Here is a 25,049-nt window from a genome sequence, read left to right as displayed (position 1 = left end):
TGAAGCCCACACACGAGCGGATTGTCCGCTGAAACACGGTTCAGCGGACCAAGTCGGTCAGACAGTCCGCCCGTGTGTACGCGGCCTTACACTTCTCCTGCCATTGCCTCCCTCCTCTCCTGTCTCCTACGATGACTCTGCACTCCTGCATGCATGAGGCAAGCTTTAGCCCGCGCATCCCCCAACACTATGCTAGTTCTGCACGCCTCGGGCGGCTCACATGCACTCACCTACCCTGTGACTGGACACCCCCCCTAACCCTCTGTGTGCTCTTCAGCTTGTTCGCCTCTCTGATCTTGTAGATCACCCCAAGACACTGGCGTATCTGCCGCAACTAACCGCTACCCCCACATCACGGTTTCCCTGGCTGGCCTCTGCCCCTCTATTTATAGAGGCGGTCGTAGAGTTGAACCTGCCTAGCCGGTCCAGCGTCGTTGCAGTATGTTTGTTTTTAGTTGAATTTTGCATTTTGATGCACGATATGACTTATGCTGCATTTCCATCCCTCCTGTTACATTTGTACTTGCTGCTATGTGCATTCGTGTCTGCTGGGCTCCCCTCTGGTGCATGCTGCTCCTGCGCTCGCTGTAGCTTCACAGCTCTGGCACGGCATCACCCGAGCGGTTTTCCTGTTCTCGAGGGGCTCAGCAGCCGGAATTACTTGAACAAGGAATGTTCTAGGTGGGTCCTGAATATTTCCACTGCTTCTACCATTTTCAAACCCAAGGGGGCCCGACTGCATATACTAACCTACCATCTGTACCATGGCATCCCTTAAAATTGTGACCTGGAATGTCAGGGGCTTGGGAGACAGGGCCAAACGCACAGCGGTTCTCTCTCACATTAAATCCCAGAGGGCGGACATCTCAATCTTGGTGGAGACCCACCTGACAGGTCAGAAGCAAATGAGGCTCATGAGGCCCTGGGCGGGGTGGCTCTACCAGGCCCCACACACCACTAACTCCCATGAGGTTGCGATCTTAGTCGCCAAAACAGTGCAATTTCAACGCCACACATTGCAGTCGGACCCCCAGGGTCAATCACTGTTCCTACAAGCTACCATCGGAGGCTTGGAGACCCTCCTCCTGACTTTTTATGTCCCTCTACCCTTCACCTTCGCTATGTTGCAGCTGGGAGTTGCTTTTATGGCCCAACACCCGATGGTGCCGGCCATATGGGCGGGGGATTTCAACATGGTCATAACCCCCACACTTGACAGGTTGAGCCCAACTGCCCCTCTGGCCCTCCTGCCCAGCACCACCAGATTTGGGAAATTTCTGGCGGAATTTGACCTTACAGACACAGGTACCCTACACAAATACACTTCTCATGCTTCACTCCCTCTCGCTCCCCCATGTCCCGCATAGACTACATTTTCCTCACCCCCTCCCTCCTTAACATGGGATTCGACACCAGAGTACTCTCCGCTCACTCCCCATACTGGATCAAGCTGTGGTTGCCAGCTCCCCCCCGGCTCCGTATTTGGAGACCAAATCCTTTTTGGCTCACCGTCCTCCGTATGGGAGGCCTTCAAAATACATGCCCAAATGATCCTATCCACGCATATCACTAGGCACAAGGCAACCTCAAAACATTTGCTTAGGCAGGCAGAGGAGCGTCTATGCGCCCTCGAACAGACCTTCCAAAACGACCCAACAGCTGCCAACGCATCTCTTCTGTGGTTGCAGACCAGGCTCACAGACCAACTTCACTATGAGAAGGCCAAAAAGGGTATCTTCTTTACTAGACAGCGTACCGTATTTATCGGCGTATAACGCACACTTTTTTCCCCTTAAAATCAGGGGAAAATCGTGGGTGCGTGTTATACGCTGATCCTCCACCATTTTGGAGCCTCTGGGTGGCTTTCAGCCGCCTTCGGCCCTTCTCGGTGGCTTTCAGCCGCCTTCGGCCCTTCTCGTCGGCTTTAGGCTGCCTCCAGCTCTTCTCGGTGGCCGAAAGCTGAGGAGAAGGGCAGAAGGCGGCCCGAAAGCCGACGAGAAGGGACAAAGGTAGCCGAAAGCCAACGAGAAGGGCCAAAGGTGGCCCGAAAGCCGACGAGAAGGGACAAAGGTAGCCGAAAGCCAACGAGAAGGGCCAAAGGTGGCCCGAAAGCCAACGAGAAGGGCCAAAGGTGGCCCGAAAGCCAACGAGAAGGGCCAAAGGTGGCCCGAAAGCCAACGAGAAGGGCCAAAGGTGGCCCGAAAGCCAACGAGAAGGGCCAAAGGTGGCCCGAAAGCCAACGAGAAGGGCGAAAGGTGGCCCGAAAGCCAACGAGAAGGGCGAAAGGTGGCCCGAAAGCCAACGAGAAGGGCGAAAGGTGGCCCGAAAGCCAACAAGAAGGGCGAAAGGTGGCCCGGAAGCCAACGAGAAGGGCGAAAGGTGGCCGAAAGCCAACGAGAACGGCCGAAGGCGGTTGAGAACTACCGAGCGCCACCGAGATGTCCTGTCTCAGCAGCGCCATTTTTAAAAATAAAAGCTGAAAATAAAACTGACAAGGGGACAGGCTGCATGACAAAGCTGCATATGACACTGAAAAGGCTTCAGATGGACACTGATAAGGCTGCATTGATAGGCATTTAAAAGTTTTTTTTCCTTAAACTTCCCTCCTAAAAGTTTCTTTCCTTAAAATTCCCTCCAAAACTTGGGGTGCGTGTTATACGCCAGCGCGTGTTATACGCAGATAAATACGGTATATTGGAACATGGCGAACATGCGGCCTATATGGCCCACCTGGACCATAAGCCTCCGGTGGTAGTGTTCCTTAAATCCACATCCGGAGCAAAGATCACAGATCCCGACCTAGTGGCGGAGGAGTTCAGGTCCTTTTACTCCGACTTGTACTCCTCTACTGCACACCACACCCAGGACGAACTCATTGCATTTCTCTGGGACATTCTCTTTCCTACACTCACCCCCATGCAGATTGCCCAGCTCGAAGAGCCCATCACCATTGATAGTATAAAGGAGGCTCTGGCACAACTCCCCACCTCCAAGGCACCCGGATCCAATGGACTCCCTTTAGAGTTCTACACCCAGTTTGGTGAGACTCTAACCCCTAAATTGAATCCGCTGTACACACACATATTCGATACAAACACGCCCCCCATGTCCATGGGCGAAGCCCTCATTGTCCTCATACCTAAGCCAGGTAAAGACCCGCAGCTCCCCGAATCATACAGGCCCATATCTCTACTTCAATTGGACGTTAAGATTTTGGCTAAAATCCTCACCCTGCGTCTAAACAAAGTAATCCATAGCCTAATACACCCCGACCAGAACGGGCTCATGCCCTATAGGAATATGGCCTTCAACCTCAGGCGGCTCCATATGAACCTCCAAGCCCAACACACAGATATTGGATCTAGAGTAGTGGTCAGCCTAGATGCCGCTAAGGCATTTGACTCTGTGAAATGGAGCTACTTTTCGGAATGCCTTCACAGATTTGGGATAGGACCTAAATTTATCAAGTGGCTCAAACTCCTATACCAAGCCCCTACAGCGTGTATTCAGGTCAACGGTAGGATCTCCCCCTCCTTTCCGCTCTGCCGTGGCACACGTCAGGGCTGCCCCATCTCGCCCCTTCTGTATGCCCTGGCCGTGGAGCCTCTAGCTATAGCCCTTAAGAGTCACTTAGGCATTAGAGGTCTGCTCTGCGGCCAGCTGCACGAAGAGATCAGCTTGTATGCAGACGACATGCTTCTCTACCTCGCTGAGGCCGGCCCCTCACTTCAGACAGCCCTACAAACCATTACAGCCTTCGGAGCATTCTCCGAGCTCCAGATCAATTGGTCCAAGTCCCAAATCCTCCCCTTAGACATAGGTGCCCCTACTGCTAGCCAAGCGGCACTCCCGCTAGTCAGAGCGAGCTCCATCAAATATCTTGGTGTACATACTTCAAGATCCCTCCTCGACCACAACACTCTCTACGTCGAACTACTCTTCACTACCCTGAAGACCAAGTTTGGTCCTGTCTTCCCCTCGGAGTGATGGGCCCGATGAATCTGGTCAAGATGATTCTCCCCCCCAAGCTTCTCTACATCTCCTGGCAAGCCCCACTATACCTTCCCCCACGTATATTCAAATCAATGGAATCCATCCTCAACACGTTTATCTGGGGCTCATCCCAACATAAATTGCCATGGCAAGTCTTAAAATGCCCAACAGACCTAGGTGGCACTGCACTCCCTGACCTCTCCCTTTACTCTATAGCGTCCCAACTTTCCCACTTCTTTCACTTCAACCAATCCGATAGAGTTGGCTACTCCACTCTTGTCTGCTCACAAGCCCCCAGCCCACTGCTTGCAGATTCTATTTCGTGGCCCCTGCAATTCGACTCAAACTGCGGACAGACACCCCATGCTCTTCCACCACTGTAAGGTCTGGTAACTTTCCATGCGCCTGGGAGGGGTCCCCTCCCCACACTCCCACACACCCCTCTGGGGTAACCCAAGATTGCCAGAACTCACCCTTATCCCAGATCATGGGCTGTGGGCTGATAAGGGTGTCATTTACCTGTCACAGGTGGTGGCTAACAGGGCGGTTAAATCTTTCCAAACCTTCAAAGATTACTTTACGCTACCCAATCACATGCTATTCCGTTACCTCCAGCTTCGACACGCGATCAATACACAATTTGGGGATCATCTCCCATCACTTGAAACTCCGCTGCTGGTGGACATTGTCTTAGGTAAAGACCCCAAGAAATTAAAGAGGAAGTAAACCCTGATGGGTGTTACTTCCTCTTTGATTCCCTACAAAGGTAAAGAATAATGGACTACTATGCATCGCATCACATCACATAGTAGTCCCATTATGTGTCACTTACCTGACACAGGAGCCAGCGATGTCACTGCTGTCCCCTCGTGTACGGAGCCTCCATCTTCTTGGTGGGTCTCACTGCTCCGGTGCTGTCATTCGTCGGAGCCGCGATGACGTCACTCCCACGCATGTGCACGGGAGCTGCCACTCGCGGCATATCGCCGTTAACTGCGGCGCACTCCGTGCACATGCGCCGTAGACAGCGGTGAAAGTCTTTCGGCAAATATCTCCTAAACTGTGTAGGTTTAGGAGATATTTCTTGAACCTACAGGTAAGCCTTAATCTAGGCCTTAATCTAGGCTTACCTGTAGGTCAAAGTGTGTTGTAAGGGTTTACAACCACTGTAATCTCACTGATCTACACATACCTTTTGACTAGAGGTCGACCGATATGGGTTTTTCTCTGGCCGATGCCGATATTTAGAAATCACGGCGGCTGATATATGATGCCGATTTTTATTTTTTCCCCTTCATCTCATGCTGTCACACTGAGGCGATGCGCTGGCAGGATGTTAAAAAAAAAAAAAAAAAGTCCTGCAAGCAGCACGTTTGGAGTGGTGTATACCCCTCCCCCACCACTCCTGCCCATTGATATAAATGGGCACCATTGCGGAAGTGCATGCAATGCGATTTGGCAGCGGCGCTACACAGGCGCATTTAACCCCTTCCTCGGCCGCTAGCTGGGTTATAAGTGCCCTGCTAGCCGCCGAATAGCACCGCTAAAAATAGCAGCGTTTTACCGTCAACGCCTCCCCGCTCCAGTGTGAAGGCAGCCTTCAGTAATACAGAGAATTTCTTACATTTAAACATTTATTAAACAAAACAAACCTCCAATCAGTTCACTCGTATGTATACTTTAGATTAAAAAAAAAAAAAAAAAAAAAACACGATATATTAAATATTTAATAAAAACAGGTAATCAAAACTTTTGAAAAAAAAAAAAAAAAAAAAAAAAAAAGGGGCTAACTTTACTGTTTTCGTTTTTTTCTTAAATCATTAGTGTATTTTTTTCAAAAAAAAATTGTGTTTGCAAGACTTCTGCGCAAATGCTGCGTGACTTAAAATATTGCAACAACCTCTATTTTATTCCCTAGGATCTCTGCTAAAAAAATATATATAATTTTTGGGGGTTCTAAGTGATTTTCTAGCAGAAAAGACAGGATTTTTACTTGTGAGCAACAAGTGTCAGAAAAGATTAAAGCGGAGGTCCACCCTAAAGTGGAACTTCCACTCATTGGAAACCCTCCCCCCCTCCGGCGCCACAATTGGCACCTTTCAGGGGGGGAGGGGGGAGCAGATACCTGTACAGTACAGGTATTCTGCACCCACTTCTGGCATAGATATCCGCAGAATTTGCGGATATTTACGCCACTTCCTGCGGGTCCCCCGCTGTCTGCTGGGAAACACACGGATCCCAGAGACAGCGGGGACCATCCTTATTGCGCAGCGCGACTCGCGCATGCGCAGTAGGGAACCGGGAAGTGAAGCCGCAAGGCTCCACTTCCTGATACCCATACCCAAGATGGCGGCGGCAGCACCCGAGAGACGATCGAGAGATTGGCTTCGGGTGGACACCGCGGGCGCGCTGGGCGGGTAAGTGTCCTTATTTTAAAAGTGTAGTTGCTGACTTCAAAAAAAATAAAAATAACGGCGGAACTCCCGCTTTAAGGGTCCTTTCACACGGACGATCCGCCTGTCAGATTTTCAGGTGGACCTGAACCGATGCTCCATAGAGCTCTATGGAGCGTTGGATGTCAGTGGTGACAAGTCCGCTGACATCCGACCCGCTCCGATCCGAAAAAGTGTGACGGAGGAAAAGGCAATTTTTCCATCCGTCATCGGATCAGATCGGGGGACACTGCCGTCCCTCATCATCCGATCTTCCATAGGGGAGAGCGGCGCCGTGACAGGTCCATCCCTCCGCAGTGTGCAGAGACCGCCCTGTCCTCTGCCTGCTCAGTGGAGATCGCTCCAGCCATCCCCCGCTGTGCAAGCGGATAATTCAGCACTGATCCGCCCCGTGTGAAAGGACCCTTCGTCTTTAAATGGTTAAACTGAGAACTCTACACACAGAGCTCAGTTCATTCAGAAGTGTAAACTTTGTATCTCTTTGCTCTTTTCTTGGCAGCCCAGAGAGGAGGAAAGTCGCTTCACTGATGTCTTCAGGCAACTTACATTGACTTCTATTACAGAAGTCATTTGTAAGTCTCACTGAAGATATAATCGGCCTTTTTATCAGCACAATCGGCCGATGACGATTAATTAAAAAACGCCAAATATCAGCCGATATATATCGGTCGACCTCTACTTTTGACGTCCACCGCCACGGCTCATCAATCGAGATCCCGATGGGAGACTGACTTGGGGACGGTGTCGGGTGAGGACTGGGAGGAGGCCCTGGAAAACGACAAGACCGCGTCTTCCAGGCTCTCCGATCGGCTCACTCACCTGTACATTCTCCACAGATCAGATCTCACACCCTGCCGTGCCTCCATGTATAGGCCTGAGCACAATCCCAACTGTCCCACTACAACTACCCAAATGCTTCCTGCTACCACTTACTCTGGGCCTGCCCATCCATACAGGGCTTCTGGACCCAGGTGGTCGGGGGTTCCGTCATGATCGCATGGGTTCCCCACTATCCCTATGCCCTCGTCAATATATCCCGGGGCTCCTCTCACTCTCTGAAGGCGAAAAATACTTGAATATCTTTCTGCAGGAAACATTATAGATCGCCAGGCTGCAGATCGCCAGGATGTGGATGAGGGGACCCCCCTCCCCCTACACTGCAACACTGGATTAGAGCTATCATTAAAGTGGTTGTAAAGCCTTACAAACCACTTCGACCTACAGGTAAGCCTAGATTAAGGCCTAGATTAAGGCTTACCTGTAGGTCCAAGAAATATCTCCTAAACCTACACGGTTTAGGAGATATTTGCCCGAAGACAGACACCGCTATCTAGGGTGCATGCGTAGACAGCGGCGCGCAAGTGCACTGAGCCCGGCATCATCAATGACGAAGATGCTGTGCGATGCCGCGCGCGACGCCTCCCATGTGCATGCGCGGGAGTGATGTCATCGCGGCTTCACCGAATGACAGCGGCGGAGCTGCGGGACCCACCGAGAAGATGGATGCGCCGGACTACAGGGGACAGCGGCGACTTCGCTGGCTCCTGTGTCAGGTAAGTGACACATAATGGGATGCAATGCGATGCGATGCATAGTAGTCCATTATGCTTTGCAGGGAATGAAAGAGGAAGTAAACTCATCAGGGTTTACTTCCTCTTTAATGCCCTCCCCTACAAGAAACTACTCTACATCCATAAGGGTTGCCCCAGCAAGTATAACAAAATATGGGATAGATGGCTGGAGGACGCCTCCACTTGCAGTGTTGAGAGCTAGACACATCCCCTATAGTAAACCTTGTGGCTCCCCCCCCCCCTCCATAAATCTCGCATCAATGTGTTACTTAATGGCGCGTGCGGCACTGAATCTTCCATTATGTGCCCTATGTCCAATGAACAAATTGGTTGATGTAGCGCCTGTGCCTGCTGCACTGATCATCGCCTGTGCCTGCTGCACTGATCATCTGTGTGTATATCCTACTCATTATACTCAATAAATGTTATTTTGATAAAAAAAAAAAAAAAAAAGATTGCACACGGGTGGTCATCACTTCACCAATTATGGGACCTCCGAAGGTAATTGGTGGCACCGGAGATTTTTATGGGCTTCATAACAAAGGGGGTGAATACATACACACAGGACAATTATCAGTTTTAGGTTTTCCTGAAAAAATCGATTTATGTAAATATTTTTCTAATTTTACTTCACCAACTTAGACTATTGTGTTCTGATCATCACATCGAATTCAGATTAAAGAAAACATCCAACTAAAGGCTGCAATGTGACAAAATAGGTAAGAAGCCGAGGGGGGTGAATACTTTTGCAAGGCCCTGTAGTATATAGATCAGTAATGTAGGACCTGGAGCGCCCTCTGGTGGATGTATGCGTTCCTAACAGAAAGAAGCACAAAGCATGTTTAAAGTGGTAGTAAACCCTGACAACACACTGTGACCTACAGGTCAGCCTAGATTAAGGCCTAGATTAAGTCTTACCTGTAGGTGCAACAAATATCTCCTAAACCTACACGCACGTGGCGGCTACCGTGCGCATGTGCGGGAGTGACGTCATCGCGGTTTCACCGAATGACAGAGGCGGAGCGGCGAGACCCACCGAGAAGATGGATGCTCTGGACTACAGGGGACAGCAGTGAATTCGCTGGCTCCTGTGTCAGGTAAGTGACACATTATGGACTACTATGTGATGTGATGCGATGCGATGCATAGTAGTCCATTATGCTTTACCTTTGCAGGGAATGAAAGAGGAAGTAACACTCATCAGGGTTTACTTCCTCTTTAATGGGAAGAACATGGACTGATTTCAATCAGATCCGTTTTTTTGGGGGCTCTCAATGGCTCTTTGGCAGGCGGAGCAGCAGGCAGAAGCTTCCTTCATACTGTATGGTAGGAAATAGTTGGGGGGGGGGTGGTAAAAATGTGATTCAACCACATGTATTTATCACCTTCCCAACCACAAGTGTGAATCTGACCACAGCGAGTCTTCAGAGACGGGACAATCACTGAGGCAATGCCGATCACTCCGGACCCTCCGACGCATTTCGCCTCTGACTTATTACCAGAGCTGCGTGTGGAGAGCGCCCCATCCAGAACCCCGTGCTGAGGGGTCACTTCCAGGCTATCCCTGCAATATCTGGGGGGGGGGGGGGGGGGCTGGTGACGATTGGTCCGGAGAGCTAACAATCAAAGAGGAAATCTCCAGCAGTGATGAAGAGAAGGAAAACAAAGGCCAACAAATACATTATTCTTCTTCTACACAGCAGGGAGACATCGGCCCTTCTGGGACACCAGGGGCATGCTGGGAGTAGGTGGGGTTATCCTGGGCCGGCCTGCAGTCCTCCTGTAGGAGGCAGTATAACCTTCCAGTCTCCCCCCTGCCCGGATATATAGAAGACTTACCTGCAGGACATGTTCAGGTAAGAAATCTCATTATCAGACAGGAGGGTGGAGCCGAGTCCTTGCTGGAGGGGGGGTGGGAGGGGTCAGGAGACAACAGCTGGAATCTGACATCTGGCTGGCAGTGGATTCATAACATACAAATGTCTTCCAAACCACAACAAAACGCGTTGCGTCTTTGCGTCTTACCTGCTTCCAACCGGCCGAGGCCAAAATAGCTGAAGAGCTTCAGGAGGAGCTTCTCCTCGATCTGAACGGTGAACTTCTGTGCCGTGATCAGGAGGTGCTGAAAACACAACAACATTCGTTATATTCTGACCTCCGACGTACTGCACCGCTACATTATTACATCACACCGCTACATTATTACATCACACCGCTACATTATTACATCACACCGCCACATTATTACATCACATCGCTACAACATTACATTACATCACACAGCTACAGAGTATACCGCGCAGAGCAGACAGCACAGAGAATATCGTGCAGAGCATACAGCGCAGAGCATACAGCGCAGAGCATACAGCCAGTTAATGCAGGACAGGCACAGTGAATAGCAAATAATCATTTCTTACACTAAGTGCCCCCTGTGGTGGGAGGAATATCACACAACATAACTGATCCAGAACTTGCAGAATGTTTGAAAAGGAAGCTGACCTGCAGTCACGCAATGCCGACTTACTGCAAATGCGCAACGAAGCCGGACAAGTCCAGCGATAGCTTATCAATTCATTTTCACACTGGCAGCACAACTACTTGCTATCTGGGTGCAACTTACAACAAAACAGAAGAGACTACAAAATACAACAACAGGGGGCGCACCGGCCTAGTGCACTATCCACCTCTGCGGGAAAAGGTAGTTGGACTGTATAAAACAGGAAAGGGATATAAAAAGATATCCAAGGAATTGAGAATCCAATCAGCAGTGTTCATACTCTAATCAAGAAGTGGAGAATGAGGGGTTCTGCTGAAACCAAACCACGGTCAGGTAGACCAACTAAAATTTCAGCCACAACTGCCAGGAAAATTGTTCAGGATACAAAGAAACCCCCACAAATAACTTGAAATACAGGACTCTCTGGAAACATGTGGTGTGGATGTTACAAGACGCACAATAAGGAGACACCTGAAGAAAGATGGCGGCATGGCCGAGTCTCCAGAAGAAGCCATTACTACACAAATGTCACAAAGTATCCGCTTACAATACACCAAACAGCCCAGAGACAAACCTCCAACCTTCTGCCACAAAGTCATTTGGAGAGATGAGACCAGAATTGAGCTTTTTGGCCACAACCATAAACACTACATTTGGAGAGGAGACAACAAGGCATATGAAGAAAGGTCCACCATCCCTACTGTGAAACACGGCGGTGGGTCGCTGATGTTTTGGGGATGTGTGAGCTACAAAGGCACAGGAGATTTGGTCAGAATTGATGAGAAGATGAATGCAGAATGTTATCAAAAAAATACCGAGGAACATTTCATTCATCAGCCAGGAAGCTGCACATGGGACGGACTCGGACATCCCAACATGACAATGATCCAAAACACAAGGCCAAGTCCTCCTGTCATTGGCTACAGCAGAATAAAGTGAAGGTTCTGGAGTGGCCATCTCAGTCTCCTGATCTCAATATCATTGGACCCCTCTGGGGAGATCTCAGACGTGCCGTTCATGGAAGACACACCGAGAATTTCCAGGAACTGGAGGACTTTTACCAAGAGGAACATCTGAGAAGATAAAGAGCCTCGTCCACAAATACCACAGAAGACTCCAAGGGGGCAAAACATGGTATTAAGAACCGGGGTATGTAAACTTTTGATTGAGGTCATTTGGGTAGTTTCTGTTGTGATTATGATATAAGAAGAGTAAACACAGATGATTGATAAGAAATGTCTTCAGCCAATCACTGACCACGAGTGAGAGGAAAGCCTTTGTGTTATTCATATTCTCCGAAAAATGGGCAAGAAATCAGAAATTCTGCCAGGGTGTGTAAACTTATGAGCACAAGTGTAATATATATATACACACACGCACACACATACATGACCTCAATAACTGTCGCAGTAAAACTACAGTGGGTGGTCGGCAAGTGGTCATCTCCCAGCACCCGCTGGCCCCCTAAGTGGTTTAGAATGCCGAGAGGTGGGGTGGGGCTTATGGTCATGTGACTGCTGTGATTGGCCGTCATGGCAGTCACAAGCGGCAGGCGTTAGACACTGGTAGTGCGGTGCGCGCTCTTGGCTCAGCTCTATTTGCAAAAATTTACGCAAATATTTGGTTAAATTGATAAATAGCTCATCGAGATTCTCGTCTGTATCGCTGAGCAACCTCCAGAGTCACCTCGGGATCTGGACTGACTGACGCATTTCGAAGGATAAACCTTCATTAGAAGGTTGTGGGATAATGCACTAGGCTGGAGCGCCCTCTGCTGTTTGTGTTTTACACATCTCCAGGGCACTATGTATAGTCTGAGGAGAGGTTCAACTTAACCCTTTAGAACTGGAAACATAACCCCTCAGCCCCCATACCGTCCAATTATTATTGTTCCTGCACAGAGTGACCTCTGACCTGCACCCAGGGAATCGCACCAACACTTTACCAAACATACAATATAGCAGACGTACAATTCGGTTATTTTAGGAATAAAAATTATTGAATGTAAAAAAATATACAACAAACTTTCCATGTCCATTTCCAATGGTAAAATATAGAGCGGGGGAAACTCCGCCCCCAAATTACACAACCCAATAGCAGTGTATGGGGGAGTGATAGGGTGGAGGCGGCAGCACGCAGTGGGTCCGGGTTCAGGGAGCTCATGGAAGGTAATGGGTGAGGGATATGGCAGAGTGGAGGTGGCGGCACGTGGTGTGCCCAGGTTCAGGGAGCTTGGTGGAAGGTAATTGGGGGGGGGGGGGGGAGGTGACATGGCAGAGTGGAGGTGGTGGCACATGGTGGGTTCAGGGAGCTCGGTGGAAGGAAATTGGGGGGGAGGGATATGGCAGAGTGGAGGTGGCGGCACGTGGTGGGTTCGGGTTCAGGGAGCTCGGTGGAAGTAAATTGGGGGGGAGGGATATGGCAGAGTGGAGGTGGCGGCACGTGGTGGGTTCGGGTTCAGGGAGCTCGGTGGAAGTAAATTGGGGGGGAGGGATATGGCAGAGTGGAGGTGGTGACACGCAGTGTGCACAGGTTCAGGGAGTTCGGTGGAAGGTAATTGGGGGGGGGGGGGGGGGTGGTTGACAACATGGCAGAGTGGAGGTGGCGGCACGTGGCGGGTTCAGGGAGCTTGTTGGAAGGTAATGGGAGGGGTACATGGCAGAGTGGAGGTGGCGGCACGCGGTGTGCCCGGGTTCAGGGAGCTCGGTGGAAGACGATCAGGGTGTTTAGTGAAGGAGGTGCTCATAGCATACTGTGGCTGCACACCTTCCAGATATGGGGGTCAGACTTGTAGCCTAGGAGTGCCGGCTTGTATGCACTCCAACTGAGAGAACGAGGTCCTGATTGGGTGATGGCACTCTAATAGGGCGGAGAATCAGTCAACAGATGGGAATGTGCAAAATAACCGAGTGAGGGAGCGGGGCACAAACAGGATGCCATTGGGAGAGACTAGCGAGCCAAATGTGTCCCAGGCCACCCAAGATTTGGTGAACAGCGTCCCAGGCCAACCAAGATTTGGTGAACACTGTCCCAGGCCACCCAAGATTTGGTGAACAGCGTCCCAGGCCAACCAAGATTTGGTGAACACTGTCCCAGGCCAACCAAGATTTGGTGAACACTGTCCCAGGCCAACCAAGATTTGGTGAACACTGTCCCAGGCCAACCAAGATTTGGTGAACAGCGTCCCAGGCCAACCAAGATTTGGTGAACAGCGTCCCAGGCCAACCAAGATTTGGTGAACAGCGTCCCAGGCCAACCAAGATTTGGTGAACACTGTCCCAGGCCAACCAAGATTTGGTGAACAGCGTCCCAGGCCAACCAAGATTTGGTGAACAGCGTCCCAGGCCAACCAAGATTTGGTGAACACTGTCCCAGGCCAACCAAGATTTGGTGAACACTGTCCCAGGCCAACCAAGATTTGGTGAACAGCGTCCCAGGCCAACCAAGATTTGGTGAACAGCGTCCCAGGCCAACCAAGATTTGGTGAACAGCGTCCCAGGCCAACCAAGATTTGGTGAACACTGTCCCAGGCCAACCAAGATTTGGTGAACACTGTCCCAGGCCAACCAAGATTTGGTGAACACTGTCCCAGGCCAACCAAGATTTGGTGAACACTGTCCCAGGCCAACCAAGATTTGGTGAACACTGTCCCAGGCCAACCAAGATTTGGTGAACACTGTCCCAGGCCAACCAAGATTTGGTGAACACTGTCCCAGGCCAACCAAGATTTGGTGAACACTGTCCCAGGCCAACCAAGATTTGGTGAACACTGTCCCAGGCCAACCAAGATTTGGTGAACAGCGTCCCAGGCCAACCAAGATTTGGTGAACAGCGTCCCAGGCCAACCAAGATTTGGTGAACAGCGTCCCAGGCCAACCAAGATTTAGTGAACAGCGTCCCAGGCCAGTATAGAGGTGTACACTGTCAGTATACACTCCATACTAAGCCATGCGGAGTCTGAAGATGTAGAGAGAACACTCTGATTGGCCCGAGTTATGTTGATGTTCCTCTAATTTCATCCCTTCTGAGAAATAGTCCCGACATTCGGATCATTTGTAACCCGATTGGAAGAGGAGGAATACCGTCCCGCCATATTACCTTGTACAGGTCAGTCAGGGCGTTCTTGCTGGGAACCTTCATGGCGTTGACCTGTATGGCCGGACCGGAGTCCATCTCCTCACTGTCCATGGTCCTCGGGGTGGTGTAGAGCATGGCGGGCTGAGTGCTGCCAATCAGCTGGTTATCAACCTAAATCATAGAAAGAAATACATGGAATGAATTCAGAGGAGGAATCCCGGGAACCGACTGTGTTCTCTGTACTCGGTGATTATATATATACACACATACACATACACACACACACACACAATATATACACAGTATTTATACACACAGACACAGTATATACACACACCATATATATTTATACACACACAGTATATATATATATATATATATATATATATATATATATATATATATATATATATTTAAGGTAAGTATGGCGGGAGGTTACAGTGATTGGAAAGGCAGAAGGTGCATTCTACGCATTAAGATAAAAAGCCGTCTGTGTGCCCCTCCCCCCCGAACACTTACCTCTTGATCCAGCGATGTTGTAGGATTGTCTGGGCTGCCCGGGACTCTCCTCCTCATTGGCTGAGACACCAGTGTAGCGCCATTGGCTCCTGCTGCTGTCAACGTAAGTCAGCCAATGAGAAGAGAAAGAGGTTGGGCCGGCTGCGGATGTGTGGCTGAATGGACACAGGGAGCTGGGGCTCGGGGGCCCCCATAGCAAGCTGATAGATGGGGGGGTACTCAACAGGAGGGAGGGGCCAAGAGCGCCGCCGAGGGACCCTGAGAAGAGGAGGATCGTCTCTCTGCAAAACCATCGCCGTGTACTCACAAGGTGAAGACTTTGAAGGAGAAATATAATTCTCATTACTTTCTGGACAAACCTCATTTATTGACCACCAATCATCGATTGACTGAAGTCTGAATATCTGGCCCGTCCGAAATACAAATATGAATTGGTGGAGAGGTCACCCGGGAGAGGTCACCCTGGAGAGGTCACCCGGGAGAGGTCACCCGGGAGAGGTCACCCTGGAGAGGTCACCCGGGAGAGGTCACCCGGGAGAGGTCACCCTGGAGGGTGCAACAAGAAAACCCCAGAAAAATATAAAAATAATTTTGAGAGGGAAGTCCTAGAAGGGAATATGTGGCTGTGTCCTGGGAAGTGGTGAAGAATAGGACGGAGCAGGAAGATAATGGACACGGTATGGACGCAAAGTGGACGTGGTATGGATATGGTATGGATGCAGCATGGACCAGGTATAGACGCGGTATGGAGATGGTATGGGCACGGTATGGAGGGCGGTATGGATGCGGTATGGACGCGGTATGGAGATGGTAAGGAAGCAGTATGGACGCGGTATGAACAAGGTAGGGAAGCGGTAGGGACGCGACATGGTATGGATATGGTATGGAGGCGGTATGAACACGGTATGAACACGGTATGAACACGGTATGGAAGCGGTATGGAGATAGTATGGACGAGGTATGAACACAGTATGAACACGGTATGGAAGCGGTATGGACACTGTATGGACACGGTATGGAGATGGTATGGACGCGGTATGGAGGCGGTATGGAAGCAGTATGGACGCGATGTGGACGTGGTATGGAGGCGGTATGGACACTGTATGGAGGTGGTATGGACACTGTATGGAGGTGGTATGGACGCGGTATGGAGGCAGTATGGAGGCGGTATGGAGGCGGTATGGAGATGGTATAGACACTGTATGGAGGCGGTATGGAGGCGGTATGGACACTGTATGGACACGGTATGGAGGCGGTATGGAGGCGGTATGGAGACGGTATGGAGACGGTATGGACGCGGTATGGAGACGGTATGGACGCGGTATGGAGACGGTATGGACGCGCTATGGAGGCTGTATGGACGCGGTATGGACGCGGTATGGACACAGTACGGGCGCGGTATGGACACAGTACGGGCGCGGTATGGACACAGTACGGGCGCGGTATGGACACAGTACGGGCGCGGTATGGACACAGTACGGGCGCGGTATGGACACAGTACGGGCGCGGTATGGACACAGTACGGGCGCGGTATGGACACAGTACGGGCGCGGTATGGACACAGTACGGGCGCGGTATGGACACAGTACGGGCGCGGTATGGACACAGTACGGGCGCGGTATGGACACAGTACGGGCGCGGTATGGACACAGTACGGGCGCGGTATGGACACAGTACGGGGGCGGTATGGACACAGTACGGGGGCGGTATGGACACAGTACGGGGGCGGTATGGACACAGTACGGGGGCGGTATGGACACAGTACGGGGGCGGTATGGACACAGTACGGGGGCGGTATGGACACAGTACGGGGGCGGTATGGACACAGTACGGGGGCGGTATGGACACAGTACGGGGGCGGTATGGACACAGTACGGGGGCGGTATGGACACAGTACGGGGGCGGTATGGACACAGTACGGGCGCGGTATGGACACAGTACGGGGGCGGTATGGACACAGTACGGGCGCGGTATGGACACAGTACGGGGGCGGTATGGACACAGTACGGGGGCGGTATGGACACAGTACAGGGGCGGTATGGACACAGTACGGGGGCGGTATGGACACAGTACAGGGGCGGTATGGACACAGTACGGGGGCGGTATGGACACAGTACGGGGGCGGTATGGACACAGTACGGGGGCGGTATGGACACAGTACGGGGGCGGTATGGACACAGTACGGGGGCGGTATGGACACAGTACGGGGGCGGTATGGACACAGTACGGGGGCGGTATGGACACAGTACGGGGGCGGTATGGACACAGTACGGGGGCGGTATGGACACAGTACGGGGGCGGTATGGACACAGTACGGGGGCGGTATGGACACAGTACGGGGGCGGTATGGACACAGTACGGGGGCGGTATGGACACAGTACGGGGGCGGTATGGACACAGTACGGGGGCGGTATGGACACAGTACGGGGGCGGTATGGACACAGTACGGGGGCGGTATGGACACAGTACGGGGCGGTATGGACACAGTATGGGGGTGGTATGGACACAGTATGGACACAGTACCTGAACGTTTTGGATGTTGAGCTCCAGCACCTGGTTGGCAGTCAGTTGTGTGTAATGGACATCGATGTCTATAAGACTGACGAACACCAACTCTTCCGGGATTTTATTGATGAATGAAATGCCGATTCCTTCCTGTAACTTCACCGTGACCTGAAAATACAAACAAAGAAGCAGCGTCACCTCCGCACAGCTCCCCGAGTTCTCAGCATTTCTATCTGGTCAGAAGGAGGACCTCCAACTCCTGCTCTTCATCCGGACTCTTCAACCTCCTCATCTCCAGCTGAGTCAGTTCATCCATCTCACTGGAAGGACGATTGTTTCTGCGCTGGCTGAAGTCTGTGATCTGGAAAGAAAATTCAATCGTCTTATTATTAAAGTGGATGAAGACAGAAAATCTTCTGTGTGTCACGACTACAACGGGGGCAATACAGCGATCTATAGTACACCTCCCTCTATTCAATATACTCATAATAATGAGAGGGGCGTGTACTATAGATCACTGTACTGCCCCCTTTGTAGTATTCTAGTTATTGGCAGCGCCACTCCGACCACAATTATAAGTGACCCCCCCAATATTCATCCCATTGGTCCCCTCCGTCCAATCAGTGCATCCCACCTGCAGGACTCTGGTGGGCCCGTCTGGAACGACTCTGACGGACAGAACTCCGGACCCCGGCCTCATCTTCTGGTTTATAAATTGCTGCTCTCTGGGGAGCGGGCACACCAACTCTAGAGAGGAGTCCGGTCCGAGGACCACCTCCGCCCCGTCATACAATCCCGACACCCCATTCCGAGCCTGAAAGTCACAAATACAGAACAAGAAAACCTTACAAATGAAATCACAAAATACACACAAGATGTCCCGGCATTCAGTACAATGCAAGACCCCCCAACATTTCTGAAGATCGGGGGGTTCGGCCAATCAGCAGTGCTGGGGATGCCAAGCACCAAACTTAGAAACCATTGTAGTTTCTGTGGTACAATCTCCTCACAGGCGGTGCTGTATACAGTGCCTGGAAAAAGTATTCATACCCCATTTTGTTACAACTAAAACCATAAATGTATTTTATTGGGATTTTATGTGATGGACCAACACAAAGTGTCACATAATTGTGAAGTGGAAGGAAAATGATAAATGATACAAATAAATATGTGAAAAGTGTGTGTGTGTGTGTGTGTGTGTGTGTGTGTGTGTGTGTGTGTGTGTGTGTGTGTGTGTGTGTGTGTGTGTGTGTGTGTGTGGGGGGGGGGGGGGGGGCATTTGTATGGCGCCCCCCGGAGTCAATACTTTGTAGAACCCCCTTTCTCTACAAGTCTTTTTGGGGGTGTCTCTTCCAGCTTTGCACATCTAGAGAGGACATTTCTGCCCAACTTCATCCCTGACCTGTCTGGTGTGTTCCTTGGCCTTCATGATGCTGTTTGTTCACTGAGGTTCTCTAACAGACTTCTGCAGGTTTCCAGCAGCGATGGTATTTGTACATCATCTGTAGTGAGGACTGATAGGGGACTCACCTGGACAACCAATCCGGATAAACTGCAGCTAAGCTTTCCATCCCGGAAGCACCAGGTCTGGGTGGTACTCCGCCTCCGGTCCGGTCTCCTCAACATCAGCGGCTCATACCTACAATAATAAGAACATTTGTGTAAAGGATGAATGTTTTATTTTTACCGTATTCTATTCACTCTGCATTAAGGTACAAAAACCTTCTATTGTCAGCTTCCCCTCCACTTATACTTACCTGAGCCTCATCTCCATCCAGCACGGTGCCCATCTGCATCTCTGTCCCCCTCCTCACTGGACTCAGCCATTGGCTCCTGCTGTTGTCAATCAAATCCAGTGAGGAAGTGGGGGGGGGGGGCAGTACCGCGGCGCACTGTGTGTGTGTCTATAGACTCAGAATCGAAGCTGCACATGTGCCACCATGGGAATCAGCTTTCTATGAAGGCACACGGAGAGAAGGACGGGCCAGAAGTGCCGGTGGGAGGACCTGAGAAGAGGAGGAGCCAGGCATGCTGGTGAGGGACCCCAGAAGAGGAGGGGCCAGGAGCGCCACTGGGGGATCCCAGAAGAAGAAGAGCCAGGAGCACCATTGGTGGGCCCCAGAAGAGGAGGAGCGCCAGTGGGGGACCCTAGAAGAGGAGGGACCAGGAGCACTAGTGGGGGACCCCAGAAGAGGAGGGACCAGGAGCGCCAGATGGGAACCCCAGAAGAGGAGGGGCCAGGCGCGCCAGTGGGGGACCCCAGAAGAGGAGAAGCCAGGAGCGCCAGTGGGGGACCCCAGAGGAGGAGCCAGGAGAGTCAGTGGGGACCCCAGAAGAGGAGAAGCCGGGAGCGCCAGTGGTGGACCCCAGAAGAGGAGAAGCCAGGAGTGCTGTTGAGGGACCCCAGAAGAGGAGGAACAGGGGTGCTCTCTGCAAAACCATTACAGAGCCGGGAAGTATAACAGGTTTGCTATTTATTTTAAAAAATAGGATTTTTTTTTATAACAGCTTACCTGTAAAATCCTTTTCTTGGAGTACATCACGGGACACAGAGCCACAGTAATTACTATGTGGGTTATATGGCCACCTTCAGGTGAGGGACACTGTCACCCCCTAAACAGGAAGTTGCCTCCCTATATAACTCCCCCATACCGGGAATACCTCAGTTTTTGTAGCAAAGCAATATACATATACCCCAGAAGAAGAAGGGAGGGACCTCTGTGTCCTGTGATGTACTCCAAGTAAAGGATGGATCGGTAACGGTTCAAAGGGCTGTCCATACCCCTTGTATAACAACCCCTGACCAAAGAATGCAAAGCAAGCGGTCTTTGAAACAAGACCGATAAAGACCGAGACTTGGCCCTTAATAGTACTCAAGGTCAGCTTCGTATGTACTTGTACAAAAAACAAGAATTCTACCTATGTTATATTTCCGAGGGTGCCAACCCTTGGATTCACACCAGGAATCATAAGCCCTCCAGACTCTGGAAGCCGGCTTCATTAATGAAGGTAGAAATCACCGACTGCGGAGAGACCACGTCTCTTCAGAATATGGTCTCCAAATAGCCAAAACACCAAATTTCGAGTTTGTAAGGTAGGATGGAATATCGGCCCCTGTGAGTAGGTCTGGCCGTAGTGGAAGGGACCATGGATCCTCCACCGCCATCTTTATGATTTCTGTATACCAGGACCTTCTGGACCACGCTGAGGCTCCAAAAATTACCGGCTTTCTTTCCAGCTTGATCCTGCAAAGAAGCCGTGACAGCAACTGAATAGGGAAAAAGCCTAACTCAGTGAAAACTGACACCACGGGGTCACCACGCATCTGTCTCACATGCGAGTGGATCCCTTGTCATTGACAAAGTTGACCAACATGTTGAGCTGGACGCCAAAAGGTCTATATTCTGGATCCCTCACGTAGTCCGCCCGCCAATTCTCTATTCCTGGAATGAAAACTGCCGATAGGCAAGGAACATCCTTTTCCGCCAAGCTAGAATATGGTCCACCACTCTGAGCTGTGTGACCCTTTGTGCCCCCTTGGCAATTGATATAGGCCACAGCTGTGGCATTGTCGGATTGAATCCTGACAGGAGAACACCGTGACCTGAACGTTCAGGGCTTCAGAGCCAGACGCGCCGTCCGAATCTCTAGGATGTTGATGGCCAGGCTATTTTCGGCTTTTGATCACTGTCCCTGGACAGTTGTCTTTTCCAGTACTGCTCCCCAACCAGAAAGATTGGCATGTCATTACCACTTTCCAGGTAACTGGTATGAAGGTTCTTTCCTTCTGCAGATTCCTGGATACCAAGCACCAACTGAGGCTCTGGAACACCTTTGAGGACAGTCACATTGGCAAGTCTAAGCCCTTGTACACACGGGTCGGACATTCCGACAACAAAATCCGTTGGATTTTTTCCTAAACTGGTGTTGCATACACACGGTCGGACGAAGTTGTCGGAAAATCCGATCGCTCGGAACGCGATGACGTTATCTCGTTATGAGGGGACTACGTTCAGGTTAGTAGCCAATAGCTTTGGTCTCGTAATTTGGTCTGAGCATGCGTGGGACTTTGTCCGATCGGAATTCTCTACACACAATTGGACAAAGTCCCATCGGATCATGTTGTCGGAAAATTTTATATCCAGCTCTTAAACTTTGTTGGTCGGACATTCCGACTGAAAAAGTCCAATGGAGCCCACACACGGTCGGATTATCTGACAACGCGGTCCGATTGGACATTTTCCGTTGGAATTTCCGACCGTGTGTACAAGGGCTAAAACTTGAATCGTTTTGTTCCAAGCAGACAAGATATTGTTTTGTAACAGTCTTGAATGGAACTGGGAATAGGGAACTGCTCTGAATGAAGCCACCATCTTTCCTAACAACCTCATGCAAAGGTGAATGGAGGGATCTCCTTTCCACCTGACCATCCAAACCAACTCTCTTATGGAGCTGATCTTTGCCTGAAGAACACCTTTTCCTGGGCTCTATCTATGATCAGGTCCAAATACTCCAGCCTTATCGGTTTTAAGGAAGACTTCTCTAGTTTGAGAATTCAACCCATATCAGGTAATTGGTTGTAATGCACACGCTTTGCTCCAAACAAGCCACCGACTATTAGCAATAGATCGTCTAGGTACGCCAAGACTTATGCCCCGTGTCCATAACCTGGCTAGAGGTGGGGCCAGGACTTTTGTGAACACCCAGGTGCTGTGGCTAGCCCGAAGGGCAAGGCTACAGACTGAAAGTGCTGCTGTTCCATCTTGAACCCCTTGGTGAGTGGGAAATATAGGGACATGCAGATATCCCCGATGTCCAAAGACACCAGAGGTTCTCCTCATATGACAGAAACGACTGACCTGATCGACTCCATGGGAAAGGAGAGGATCTTCAGGAACGGATTTATAGTCTTTAGATCTAGAATGGGTCTGACATCTCCATTCGGTTTTGGTACCGTAGAGGTTTGAATAAAACCCCAAACCTTGCTCTTCTGAGGGGATCTGTATGATCACCCCCTGAGCCAGTAATCGGTCTAGTGCCCGAAACAGAGATGACCTTTTCCCTGGATCTTTGGGAACGTTTGACCTCAGAAAACGAGACGGTGGAAACTCCCGAAATTCTAGTTTGTACCCTAGAGACACAGTGGAGAGGACCCATCTTCTCTCCTGAATTTCCTCTGGCCAGACTTCTGAGTATTGCAGAAGTCTTCCCCCCACTCTGGTGAGGGGGGGGCCCTCTTCATGATGAGGCTTTAGTATTCTGCTTTGCAGATTTGTGGCCCCAGGTCTTCCTTTGTGCCTGGGCCTGACCCTGAGCTTTTCCTCTAGAGTCTGACGGCGGAGGCCATTACCACTGCCTATAGGCGGAGGCCCCTGGCGCAGGACAAGGAGTCAGTTTAAAAGAAGGACGTTTATACTTTCTTTTGACTGGTAAGAGAGTTCTCTTCCCACTAGAAATCTGCTGAAGTCAGACAGATCCAAACTTCACCCATCACGGCGGGCTGAGTTTAGCAAACCTTCAATGACTGGGTCCCTTTTTATCGGGGTTCCACTCCCTTGGACCTGTATTGGCACCCCGCCAGGAAAAGCTTTAAGTAATGTAAGCATTACCTAAAAAGTCATTGGTCCCGGGTCCAGCCCTGCAAGGAGTGGTGTTACCGGCAAAACCTGGTGCTTCGTATACGAGGCCCGGGTACCATCCACCTTGGACTCAGTGCCACTTTAGATGGATTCGGTCTGTGGAGGACATTTAAAACCAGCATTTGGATCCCTCCTGGAGCTCCTCAGAGCACATCTTCAACTCCTCAGAGACTGCAGAAAAAACAGAGGTACTCCAAGTATGGGAGGGGTTATATAGGGAGGTGGGAGGGGTTATATAGGGAGGTGGGAGGGGTTATATAGGGAGTGCACTTCTTGCCTTAGGGGAGTGCCAGTGTCCACCACCTGAAGGTGGCCCCTATAACCCACATAGTAAGTACTGTGGCTCTGTGTCCCCTGATGTACGATAAAGAAAAACTATTTTACAATCACTTTATCAATGGAAAACAAAATATAGATCTGAGGAATCTGAAGCTTTTCTGTGTGGAAGAAACGATCGGGACGGCTGATAAATTCCCCGCCAATATCCCCTCGCTCCTTTTCTAATGAACGCTGAACCTCGGCCTCAGCTAAACGCACGCCGAGGAACTTCCTAACCTGCAAGGTTGGCGACCGGATTTTTTTATTTTTTTTTACTGCATTTAAAGTGACTGTACAGGCAGAAGGTGCATTCTATGCATTTAGATAAAGATATCTTCTGTGTGCCCCTCCCCCCCTCATACTTACCTGAGCTCCATCTCCATCCAATGATGTGCACAAGTGCCTCGGCCACCCGGGACTCTCCCTCCTGATTGGCTGAGATGGAGTACGGTGCCACTGCCTGCCGCCGCTGTCAAAGTCAGTTAGCCAATGAGGAGAGGGAGAGGGAGCGGGACTGAATAGATGCACAAAGCAGTGGCTCCGGTGTCCCCATAGAAAGGTGCTTGCTCTGGGGGCAGGAGGGAGGGGCCATGAGCTCCGGGGGCGGGACCCAAGAAGAGGAGGAGCCGGGCTGCTCTGTGCAAAGGGAGTATAACATATAGAAAAAAACACGAGACTTTAGTATCAGTTTAATCAATACAACTAGATAACGTCCCCGCCCCCAGGCTGTGATTGGATAATGTACATACCGATTATCTGTCCCCGCCTCCAGGCTGTGATTGGATAATGTACACAATGATCATCTGTCCCCGCCCCCAGGCTGTGATTGGATAGTGTACATTCCAATTATATGTCCCGCCCCCAGGCTGTGATTGGACAGTGTACATACCGGTCATATGTCCCCACCCCCAGGCTGTGATTGGACAGTGTACATACTGATCATATGTCCCCGCCCCCAGGCTGTGATTGGACAGTGTACATACCGGTTATCGGTTACGGCAGCCAGGCCGGCGATGTCGAGCACCAAGGAGGAGTCCTGGGAACGTCCGCTGGACGGCTTGTTGGGGTTGTGAGGAGGAGAAGATCCCTCATGGCAGAGCATTCCCGTCCCCGTCATCCTCCACAGCTGAGACCTCTTCCCCGGCTCCTGTCATTCACACAACCTCTTCATTACCACAAGGGGGCGATCACACCATCCTACCCACATATCCCCTCCCCCCCCACCTGGAGACCACGCCACCAATCACAGGTGACAACCACCCCCTCCAATCACAGGTGACAACCGCCCCCTCCAATCACAGGTGACAACTGAGACCTCTTCCCCGGCTCCTGTCATTCACACAACCTCTTCATTACCACAAGGGGGCGATCACACCATCCTACCCACATATCCCCTCCCCCCCCACCTGGAGACCACGCCACCAATCACAGGTGACAACCACCCCCTCCAATCACAGGTGACAACCGCCCCCTCCAA

At 50.9% G+C, this 25,049-nt stretch overlaps 1 protein-coding gene across 1 annotated transcript in view; it reads right to left on the bottom strand.

Annotated features, from left to right (window-relative positions):
* Window positions 1–25,049, bottom strand: part of VPS13D (vacuolar protein sorting 13 homolog D) — a gene marked incomplete in the record, with an annotated part of 334,001 nt that overhangs the window by 132,865 nt on the left and 176,087 nt on the right. Inside the window, 7 exon segments of the mRNA XM_077455954.1 lie at window positions 10,043–10,139; window positions 14,613–14,762; window positions 17,634–17,783; window positions 17,866–17,976; window positions 18,250–18,429; window positions 19,146–19,254; window positions 24,556–24,719. Of these exon segments, the coding sequence (XP_077312080.1) occupies window positions 10,043–10,139; window positions 14,613–14,762; window positions 17,634–17,783; window positions 17,866–17,976; window positions 18,250–18,429; window positions 19,146–19,254; window positions 24,556–24,719 (961 nt within the window).

This window comes from Lithobates pipiens, unplaced genomic scaffold (assembly GCF_037356315.1).
Source record: "Lithobates pipiens isolate NorthernLeopardFrog02 unplaced genomic scaffold, aLitPip1_a1.2 Scaffold_27, whole genome shotgun sequence".
NCBI lineage: Eukaryota > Metazoa > Chordata > Amphibia > Anura > Ranidae > Lithobates > Lithobates pipiens.
This window is presented reverse-complemented; position numbering and strand designations above follow the sequence as displayed.